This window comes from Misgurnus anguillicaudatus, chromosome 18 (genome assembly GCF_027580225.2).
Source record: "Misgurnus anguillicaudatus chromosome 18, ASM2758022v2, whole genome shotgun sequence".
Taxonomy (NCBI): Eukaryota; Metazoa; Chordata; class Actinopteri; order Cypriniformes; family Cobitidae; genus Misgurnus; species Misgurnus anguillicaudatus.
This window is the reverse complement of record NC_073354.2, coordinates 7,090,394-7,102,394: the sequence shown is the minus strand read 5'-3', so window position 1 is coordinate 7,102,394 and position 12,001 is coordinate 7,090,394. Positions and strand designations below refer to the sequence as shown.

At 37.2% G+C, this 12,001-nt stretch overlaps 1 protein-coding gene across 1 annotated transcript in view; it reads left to right on the top strand.

The window, feature by feature from the left end:
• Positions 1-6,926: 6,926 nt before the first annotated feature.
• The window catches only part of nt5e (5'-nucleotidase, ecto (CD73)), a 44,745-nt gene continuing 39,670 nt past the window's right edge, over positions 6,927-12,001 (top strand). The window contains exon 1 of the mRNA XM_055185324.2: positions 6,927-7,320. Coding sequence (XP_055041299.2) covers positions 6,997-7,320 — 324 coding nt within the window. The 5' untranslated portion in view covers positions 6,927-6,996. The remainder of the gene's footprint in view (positions 7,321-12,001) is intronic.

Sequence of the window (12,001 nt, the reverse complement as noted above, 5' to 3'; positions counted from 1 at the left end):
ATTAGATCCAATCCATGTTCAGTAAAATAATTTGATGCAGAAATAAACTAGCTAAAAGACCAACTGTATAGTATTGTATACAAGTGTTTAAAATCGGTATCGGCCAGAAGTTGTCTGTTTAAATCGGTATTGGTATCGGCCCCAAAAAATCCTATCGGTGCATCCCTAATTCGTAGCGCCCAATAAACAGCTCTGGGCATTCGTAAACCACGCCTCAAATACGAGAAAATGAGCATATGGTTCCCAGACCAGGTCTCATTCTCTATGAGACTGGTCTGGTGTTAGCCAGGCTAATTTCCCAGACGAGTTATGTGAATGCTTTGTTAAAGAGAGATGTCTTTAGTTTAGACTTAAATTGATCAACTGTGTCTGATTCTCAGACATTGTTTGGTACATCATTCCAGAGTTTAGGGGCTAAGTAGGAAATTATACCACCTCACAGGTGGGAGTTTGATTAGGGTTGGAGCTCTGCAGTGCGCTGGACCTCCAGGGTAAGATTTGAGGAACCCTGGGCTAGACTAACCAAATTCCTGAGGTTCATGTTGTGTTAGTCTCAGCCTCAGACGTCACTCACGCCCACAGACTGTTGACTGAACGTATACTTTTCTGGAAACTCTGTGAGAATGTCAAAGTCGTCTTTGATTGGTTGAATAAAAAAATTTCCAGGAGACGCGAGTGTCACGATTAGTTTTGGTCCCTGGAAAACAAAGCTCTGACGTTCCATTGAGAAAGAGAATCAGTCGTGTTCACGTGGATAATAATGACCAGTTATCATGATCAGCTAAACATTGGATTCTCAAAAATATGCAAAGTTCGCGGCATAGACTCTCTAAAAGACATCCAAGAGTTTTATTTGAGGCAGTTAGTGGAGTCAAAAAGTTTGGTTCTCCTGAATTGCTTGTATGTGTTAAAAAGTGGAGAGATATGCTTGAAACAGATGTTTAATGGGAGCGTCTCATTGGTGTGGCTGTTGATGAAGTGCACAACGTTGTCCTATGGTGAGTAATGTTGTTTATTTAGATACTAATCGGTTGCGGCTGGTTATTTTAATAACTGACTTGTTGCCAGCCGGCTCGTTATTGTGGGCAGTCTGAAACGTGATGCTAGATGAAACAAACTGTGATTGGTTGTTTGACATGTCGGTCAAACAGCTCGTGGGCGGGCTTTGTCCAGAAAAAGCAGCGAAAAACACCAGACCTTCAGTATTGAAGGTCTGGCTACGCGAGACTAATGTTGTGTGGACAGAGGAGAACTGGTCCAAAGTTCACTTCAGTGATGAAAGAACGTTTAATTTATTTGGATCTGATAGGAAACAATATGTCCGTTGTCAAACTGGGGAAAGCCTAAACCCAATGTGTGTAAAGACGTCAGTGAAAGGTGGAGGAGGAAGTGTCATGGTTTGGAGGATGTTTTCTGCAACAGCGGTTGGGCCTCTAATACAGCTACATGGAAAAAGTGAATGCAAGGGTTTATCAGAACCTCCTGCGGTAACATGCGGTTCCTTCCCTTCGTTTATCGCCCAATCAGACAGCAATTGTCATGCAGGACAATGCGCCTGTCACACAGCCAAACAGGTAAAGCAGTTCCTTGAAGCTGAAAATATTGAACATTTCCAGAATCCTGGAAAATCATTGATGACAAAGTTATGGCTAAGAAACCCACTACAGTCAGCGAACTGTGGAAGAGACTGAAAGGGGAGTAGACCAAAATCACACAAAAGCAGTGTGAAAGCCAAGTGATGTCCCGTGGATGCAGATGTGCAGAAGTCATTCAAAACAAGGACCTGTATAATTCCTACTAATGTTTTACTCCTGTAACATTCAGAAATTGTAATTGTAATGTTTCTTTGTAGAACAAACAAACATTGCTGTTCTCTAAGTTCCTTGGTTATTTTGTAAAACACTGTTTTACTAGCGTGGTATAGCCACAACTAAAACTCCTTTAAAATTAAGAACGATGAAGATTACATTATTACATTATTTCTAAAAAAAATCAAATTGTTTTCTAATGTTGATCTCCACTGTATAATAATCCTAAAATAATACTTTCAAAGCTTTCAGTCTTCATTGTTTAACCAATAGTGGGCGTTTTTCCAGTCTGGCTCCTTCCTAGGATTGTTTGTAATTCAGACCCTCTAAGCAGTATGCAGCGTGTTTAATGCTGCCTTCACGTGCCATCGTAATTATGGTAAATACCAAAATCCCACTCGGAAAATGCACATGAACACCCCTCATGTGGTATTTTCCAATGGGCAACTCGTAAAATATTTTGATGCCCGAGTTGCCGAGATGAGATTACCTTTGACCTTTTCAAAATGGCGGAGAGCAGCAGCAACGTCGTGAATGGTTGAATGACAACAAAAGCAATGGTAAATACCAGTAAACAGTTCACAAATGGAAAATGCACTTGAATGCAGCAAACTGGTTAATTCTAGTTCACAAATGGAAAATGCACTTGAACACAACATGGTAAATACCAGTTCACAAATGGAAAATATCATCTTTCCCATAGCACGTGAAGGCAGCATAATTCATTCCTTCTGCTGGAAGTCAAAGCATTTCTTATTACGCTCTGAATAGCAGATGTGCTCATATTTCATTTGCTTTGTCTCATCCTCTTGATTTATCCAAGCGACACATTGTCCATCATTCATTGATCCTCATCACTTCAGTCTACTAAAATAAATTCAATGCGGCTTGCATCTCGACACTTAAACTTTGACATCCACTTTTACTGTATCTTCTACTGAGGTTTTTTAATTCTATCACTGTCACCTTTAACTCATTTTATTATGTTTTTTTTTATTAAAATGCGCAACAGGGTCTCTTAGACATTTAATATTTGTAAAGTATTTAGCCTCGAAAAGTGATTTTTCAAACTCTTTCAAACAAATACCACACTCTAAAAACAAACGGTGCTAAAAAGTGGTTCTTGGCTCGTAATCATAGAGGAACCATTTTTAGTGCTATATACCTATGAAGAACCATACCAGGGTCATACTGTATAGCACCACTATGCACCACATATGGTTCTACATACATAGCACTATATGGTGCTACACAGGTGCTTTATGGGGCACTTAAAATGGTTCTTCTATGATTACGAGCCAAGAACCACTTTTAGTGCTATTTAGCACCGTTTGTTTTTGCGACATTCAAAAATGCTGTATGTCACCCTGCACAAAACCAGACATGAGGGTAATTTTTTTATTTGAGATCTGAATAAATAAGCTATACATTAATGTGTGTTTTGTTATAGGACAATATTTGACTGTGATACAACCATTTTTAAAAATCTGGAACCTGAGGGTGCAAACAAATTAAATATTGAGAAAATCAGCTTTAAAGTTGTCCAAATGGAGTTCTTGGCACTGCTTCCAGTCACAGAAATAAAATTGTTGACATATTTACAATAGAAAATTTACAAAATATCTTCATAGTACATGATCCTTAGTTAATATCCTAATGATTTTTGGCATAAAAGAAAAATCAATAATTTTGTTCAGATTATAAAAATGTAGGAAAACACTGGTTCTTCTAATGCTGCGTTCACACCAGCTGCGGTAGAGGCGTCAAGCGCAAGTGATTTCAATGTTAAGTCAATGTGAAGACCAGAGGTGGAAAGTAACGAATTACATTTACTCACGTTACTGTAATTGAGTATTTTTTGTGTACTTTTACTTTTTTGAGTAGTTTTTAAAATCTGTACTTTTACTTAAGTATGTTTTGTTTAAAGTATTGTACTTTGCTACATTTTAAATCATATCCATTACCGAGTAATTTTTTGTAAAAAAAGCAAGGTGATAAAGACACGCAACGGATGATTGATAGGCGGGGGAACGCACAAAAAGAACCATGGAGACGGACGAGACAGGCGCGCGCTAATGCAGACCCGCCTCAGTTCAAATCTTATGAAAGAAACCCCTGGTTATATATAAGCGACCTCTTTCCACTGACTCGAAGCGAGTGTTTCCTTCCTATGAAATGTAGGATTCATGCTCTCTTGAGTACGAAATTGCCGACCGGGTTTTTACCGCTCATTTGAACACCGCGTTTTTAACACCATGCGCATTATCTTCCGAGGTCTAGCAGCTTCACACAACTTAAGAACGTCCTCGAGGATGCGCAGGTCATTAGATATTGCAGAGAGAGAGAGAGAGAGAGAGAGAGAGAGAGAGAGAGAGAGAGAGAATAAAGGTCTGACATTAGGTACCCAGGTCAGGGAAGCTAGAAATCAATAAACGTGTCAAAAGTATATAGCCATGGCACTCATCTCATTATATGCTTATTTAAACTATATATAGTTTAATAAAATAATGTATGTTACCAGCAATACATCAATTACAACCTAGTGATTGTATTTAATAACTGCTGACCACCTTCAAAAGTGCATAACTCACCTGTAAAAATCATTAAACATTTCCATAAAAGTATCTTAGTTTAAAAAAGCTTTTTATTTTATTAACTTTTTGTTATTGCACTTTAATTGTAAAGATGTTCCTACAATTAAAAACAACTAGTTTTCTAGTAGAGATTTTGAAAATATTTAACTTTGCCGGAAAACATGCCACGTTCACCGACCACGAGCTTGCTCTAGTAGTGACATGATTACAGGATGCGAGCGGAGTCGCAGAAGCCCCTCCCATGACGCGAATTTCCGTGTGAATGCATCGATGACTAGAATTTTACGCACGAATGAAGCGGATAAATAAAAAATGTTCAAGCGGCAAACCAGACGCAGTTGACGCAAATTTGACACCTCAAACGCGGCTGGTGTGAACGGAGCACGGTAAGAGCTTTTGACTGAACGGTTCTTTGACTAACAAAAATGTTTTTTCTATGGCATTGCTGTGAAAAAAAAAACATTTTAAGCACCTTTATTTTTAAGAGAATACTGTTAGAAATAAAGGTAAACAAGCTGTCACTGGGACGGTACCCATTCAAAAACTAATGCAGGGTTAATTGTAACGTGAATACTTTACATATTTGGTCTTTTTCCTTTTACTGTCAAAAGATGATGAAAGTTTTGATGTGTTTTGGTTAAGATATTGAACAAAGCATGGGCGGAGCGAGGTGGTGGCTTCTGGGGCTCAAGCCCTGAATGTTTTGTCAAAAGCCCCGAATCTTTTCAGATCTCTAAAATGAATTCATCCAGTACGCTGCATTCAGCTTTAAACTAAAATATTGGGTTGTTTTTAACCCAGGGCTGGGTAACAATAGGACAGAACACATTTCTGGGTTAAAATGACCCAAATAATGAGAGAGAGAGAGAGTGCGTCCATAGCAGAAATTGTTCTGCTAGTGAAGTCAAAATTGTTATTCTTGCTTATGTAGCTGTATAGCCTACAGGAAACATATGTTTCCTATTTTTGGATAAAAGAAGTTAAAGTGTCATTCTCAAAATGTGTTATGTTACAGTTTCAATATTTTCAGTTTCTGTATTGTCATTTTGAAACTTTTGACAATGACACTTAGGGCTCTATCTTACACCCGGCGCAATGCAGCGCAATGCGCGTCGCAAGTGTCTTTTGCTAGTTTCCACTCTGTGCAATTATCATTTTCACGTTTAGCGCCACGTTGTTTAATATCAAATGCATTTCCGCCCACTTTTGCGCCCATGGGCGTTCTGGTCTGAAAACGAGGTGTGTTCAGGCGCATTGTTGGCGCGTTGCTATTTTGAGGCAACTAAAATAGACTACGCCATTGACCAACAAAAACCGACCTGGTCGGTCAATGGCGCAATTTTTTGTTATTTAAAGAGCGCATTAATAATATGCGCCTATAAACGGGACGACAACGCGGGTTTGCTTATCACATACATGAATGCGTGGCAGCACAAAAACGCTTCTAAATATGAAAGATTAAAGGAATGAATGTAAAAGATTATTATTGAGTCTCTTGGACATAAATGAGGACCGATTATGAGACGTTAGAAGGCGCAAAGAGCTGCTTCACCTGCAGCCTGGTAAGTAAATAAATGCTTTGCTTTAAACAAATGCATCTGTTTTTAAATGTTATTTTTAAATGCTACCTCACGGATTAATTGTATATGCTGACTCTGTACCTGAGGATATGGTGAGATGAGAAACATTTTTGAGTAATGCATAAAAAAACTTGTGACGCTGTCCAAGTGCTGAAATGTGCGGAAAGCCGTTTGTAAATTCTTTATCTCCTGTTTGTTACAAATAAAGTATTTTTAGCCCTTTCAAAAAAATCTATTCTATGCATTGATGCTTAATACAAGAATGGTTAGCTGAAGGATCATGGATAGATGCATATTTGGATATCTATCTATTATAGGCAAATATGTAAACAAAATCCACCTTTAGTATATAGACAGAATTTAATTATTTGTGTTTAAACTAAATTTTCTAGCAGGTTTGTTACCCCTCTGTTTGTTACAATGAACCCCACGAAGTAGGTTGTAACGCTTGCACTCCTGTCACTTTCGGTGTAATTGTACAATAACGGTAGGTCCCACAAACAAACTTTAAGTGTTCATTTTTAGCAGAGATGTGTGTGTTGTTTGTGTAAAAAATATTAATAACTTAAATATTTTTTGAATAATAGAGCCAAAGCCATTAAGCGTTACTCTGTGCCCTGCTCTCCCCTACTAATATGCACCCTTATGTTTCCAAACTTTATAAGAAATATACTACATTATTAATGACAGTTTATCAGTTCAACAAAACTGCAGAATACTGAATTACATTTACTACAGTATACTATAGTATTGTTTGCTAACTACTAGCCTAAAGTATAAGGGTTTTCGTGTGATATTGCGCATCAGTTTTGAGTTCAAATAAAAGTTTGCATGACTTTTTCACCTTCATTGTTTCCAGATTTGGCATCTTTGATCGTTTCTCAGTGGGCTGTTATATATTCGTACACTGTAATTGTCTGCGTCCCGCCCACAGCGCTGCCGCCGCGACGCGCTGTACCGCGCACCGCTGCTCATTATCAGCATCAGATTCATCTTGAGCGCACACGCAGGGTCATGATGCGGCAGCTAAACGCGCTGGTACTCGTGCTGTGGATGAAGTGTCTGATGTGCACGGCTGAGTTTGAGCTCACGCTCCTTCACACGAACGATGTACACGCGCGCGTGGAGGAGACTAACAAAGACTCGGGCAAGTGCACCAAAAGTCCTTGCTTCGCCGGAGTGTCGCGGAGATTCACGAAAATCCAAGAAATTCGCCGCGCGGAGAAAAACGTGCTGCTGCTGGACGCAGGCGATCAGTTTCAGGGCACCGTATGGTTTAACTATTACAAAGGCGCAGAAGCGGCGTATTTCATGAATAGACTCGGATACGATGCCATGGTAAGAACATTAAGTATTTCACAAAATATACGAGACTTGCACAAAGTTAAAATGAATAAAAAATTACCTCGTAAGGTTTATTTTATGAATGTAAAATAATTGCAATAACTCTGTTTAATATAAAATGTGCAGTAACAAACACATCACCTCAACTTCAACCAAATCTGCACATTTGAGCTTATAATTATGTTTGCACACCTTTTGCTTACATTTATAAATCCATTGGAATATTATTAATAGGATATATTAAAGGAAATATCAGCTTTTTATGTAATACTGACCTTAAAATAAGATTTTATTCCCACAAGATAATAATTTATATTTCTACCGTACAATACATTATTAAGCATCAGTGAAGGTTCATTAGTTAATGTATTAACTAATATGAACAAACCATGAGCAATACAATTGTTACAGTCTTTATTAATCTTTGTTTAGTTATAGAAATAAAGCTTTTAATTGTTCCTTCATGTTAGTTCACAATGCATTAACTAACGTTAACAAGATTTTAATAAAGTAGTAATGGTTGATTAACATTAACAAAGATTAATAAATGCTGTATAAGATAAGTGCAGTTTATTATTAGTTCATGTTAACTAATGTAGTTAACTAATTTTAACTAATGAACCTTATTGTAAAGTGTTACCGATTTATTCTTTAAAATAAGTGAATGAATCCTTTAAGCATCATGAGTGAAATGATGATAATATGATGCAAAAGATGCTAAAAACCTGGAGGATTTTCTTAAAATCTGAGATTAAATATAATGACACAGCAGGGATGAATGATTTATTGACAGTCATTGCCAACTGAGAAAACTAAAAACATTGAGGCGGTTTCTTGGACAGGGCTTATCCTAGTCCCAGACTTAAATGCATGTTTGAGCTGCTTTAAAACTTCTTACACTGACATAGCTTAACATATCAAGATGCACATACGTATTGTTTTTGTGAGGTTTGCTTGTAAAAACTACTTAAATATCCTAATATTAAAAAAAAACTAGTCCTGGATTAATATAAACCCTCTCTCGGAAACCAATCCTGTATTGAGATGCAAGTGGGTGTAAACTTTAACATTCAGTTCTTGTGTTCTTTAACATTCAGTTCTTGTGTTGTGTTGAATGCAGCCCATTCTTATGGAATGCGTATAAATAGCACCCAATGTGAAAACTCGTGCCATACATAGGCCAAATTCCAATTTTGGGTGCATATATGCCAGTCCTTCCCATTCACTTAATAAAAACTTAATAACAACTTTTAGTTTTTTTTTTACCACCAACTCCAAGCAACCATGGTTTTAAAATAGACAAAAACATGGGGGAAACCTATATATTAAATGCCATCCTAAAGCAGATCCCAAATCTAACCCAAGCGACAATGGTTTAAAAAACAGAAAAAAATAGAGAAACAATACATAAAACAACATGGAAAGATGTGCCGCATTAAGTAAATGGGAATGACTGGTGCATGCAAAATAAAAATTTAGTGCATGCATTGTATGACTTTTTGCACTGCGTGCTATTTATACACACTTCATGAAAATGTGTCGAATGTGTGTCTTGTTATGTACAGCATAAATGGCAGAAACAATACTTAAATAAAAACAAAGTGCAAACCTCCCCACTATTTTCATTCGGAGTTTTTTTGAACATCTGGAGATCAGATTTAAATATAACTTACCAGTGTTGTAGTCAAGTCCAACTCGAATTTGTGTCAAGAGACCAACACCAGAGATCGATTGTCGAGTCTGAATCAAGACCGAGTCCAGATAAAGTTAACTCCACTACAACACTGTAACTTCAAACTGTAAGAGTATTTGTAAATCAGTAAATCAGCAGGATTTGGAAAGAAATGGCATCCTGTGGACTATGTTTTTGAAGCAGAGAAAAATGTGAGGAAAAGTTCCTAATGTGCTTTTATTTGTAGTGACATTTAAGGGAAGCACACGTCCGGTTCATAAGGGCAAATGCGACAGCATCTGAAAGAGTTGTATTCAGATGCTAAAAAAGTTTCAGCTTTGCTTTGGCCACATTGAACAGATTACTGGTTAACTATTTAGGAATGCTGATGTGCTGAGGATGTTCCTAGAGCAAAGCGCTAAATAAAACTCTGTTTTTGTGAAAAAAAGAGAGCATGGTCATTTTAAAAAAACTGAGTGAGTAAGACTTCTGAAACATCGTCTCAGGAGGATCTGTCAGATTCATCCAGGTTTCAAATGTGGTGACGGTTGTTCCATCATTATTTGGGCCAAAGGGACTCGTTGTTTATTCGGTCATTGACGTAAAACAGTAGAAATGGACAGAAGGTTCTGGTGAGGTACTGGACATTTGTCACTGGAGTCTTCATTACAGTGGACAATTGCACCTGTTCAGGTGTGGTGGGACCTAGACAAAAACATACAAGGTGTTTCCCATATGTAGTGTAAACTGTCCTCAGCTGTCATACAGAGTTAAGAAATGGCTGAGTGAATTCTGTAACCATTTACAGGATGAATAATAATAAACAAGTGTAATATTTATACATTTATATAAACACGAGGATAAATACACAAGACTTAATAAAATACAGATGAAAAATATCTGGAAGAGAAAACGGGAACAAGATCGAACAACAAACAAAAACTCTTAGAAATTAAAACACACAAACAACCAAACACATGACAGTAATTACACAGATCAAAAATCTAAAGCTGTTCGACAATTTCAAACCTATGAAATCACCCATATTAAATTATTACAGCTGAAAATTGCAAAAAACACCCTGTTGTTCATAACAGTAACAAAAACCATGAATGAATTTATGATGTATTGTCATTAATGTTCCAGTCATTTATCAGGTATGTTTTGTAATTACATGGCGCTCTAAAATGCTTGATTCTGATTGGCCGGTCGTGACCATACAAGGTCTGTTATTCAGAGATAACAACCGCCTGAAAGTCTCTGTATGTTTTTGTATATGTATTTTAATTAAGCAATATCCGAGAGCGATATTGCTTTTATACAACAGTTCGACGGCACACGTTTGAAAAACGAAAACTAGAAAACAACAACGGAGTTATTTTAAAAGCCTCTTTGTTTGAGAACTACTTCTTCCGCCACGGATTTGAGGGCGGCCAGAATGACAGGTAAAACTTTCGGCTGCTTTGAAGCTCATAACAACTCAATGGACGGAAAAGCCGTTTCTTTATATTACCGTTTCTTGGTCACAAAGTGTAGTTTTAAGATTAGTTCAGTCGAGAATGTATATGTATTATATTTAAATCTGCAGTCGATTAGTAAAGATAGCGCCTGTTTGAACGTTTGCTTAGTGAGATTCGGTACGAATGAGAACCAAAGCATGAGCGGACATCAGTGTTCACTCGCCCCGCTGACCACCGCCCTCTCTGGGCTACATCTCTGAAAGGGATACCCTGGCTCTCATGTTGGCCTTGTTTGTTTATGATCGTCAAAATGATATCAAATCAGCAGTATTTGGTGTCATGATCAAACTATTACTTGTTTTTTAATTCATATTTAGTGTCTTTTGTGTTGTTATTGTTTTGGCGCGAGGTAAAAGTGAATAAAACTATACTTGTATAACGTTACTATTGCTTTCTCATTTATTTTTAACGTGATACGAGCACTCGATTATTATTATTAAACTTTGTTCTTGTCAGTACTATATAAAACGGTTTTTTATAAGTGTCAGAGAGATGTTTTTGCATGCTGCTTATAAATATACCAGTGGCCATATCTCATAACATGTTTTAATAGTCACGTCACGATAAAGTAAATGATCAATGTCCACATTTAAAAGCTGTGGTGCTTACCTGCAGTTCCACAGTGTTTTCGCGTTCTGATAAAAGATATAGCTCCAGAGAAAAAAACGAGTGTTTCTATTCCTCTTTCCAAGTGTTAATCGTCCACACGATGTGACAAGACATTTCTCCCATTAACTTTAACGTAACATCGAATAATAACTTCCGATTGGGGATTCACAGACTGATTTATGAGCTAGTAAACTAATGAGATACACGGAGAGTGATTCAAAAAAGCGCGTCTGTGTTTTTCCATTCAGAGATGAGCCTGCTTAGGACATCCATTCACGAGGTGGCGGAATGATACGAAAGGTGAAGCGGTTACAGTGCCGATATTAGCACAATATCGCATAGCTCTTAGCCAATCAGATTCGAGAACCAGAAAGAACTGTTGTATAATAACATATATTGTATATATTTACGAATGAAACCAAATTGTGTGTTTGTGACAAATGAACGTCTTATCTTTAAACCGAAAGTAAACAAGATTTCCTTGCGCAAGGTCTGCATTCGTTAAAAATTAGCAAATAAAATATTTAAAATTAATATTTAATGTTTCTTGAGGAAAATAGCCGTGTAATAAGCGGGATAATGTGCAGGCAGCAGGTTGTTATAGTGAAATAAGCCTATAGACGGTTTCAGCAGTAACAACATAAACAAGCGGCTGTTGTGGTCAACACGTAACTTCCAGTAAACTCCGGTAAGAATAAATAACAACAAAGTTCTTTAAACGTTTATTTATATAACAAGCAAAAAAACAACACATAGATTACCTAGGAAACCAAAACATTAGTTATTTTCGACGAGGCATTTGTTCAAGAGATCAGTTTAGCAACTAGTAAGACCATTAAAAAAACGAAACCGGAAGTAAAGTTCAGATCCAGAC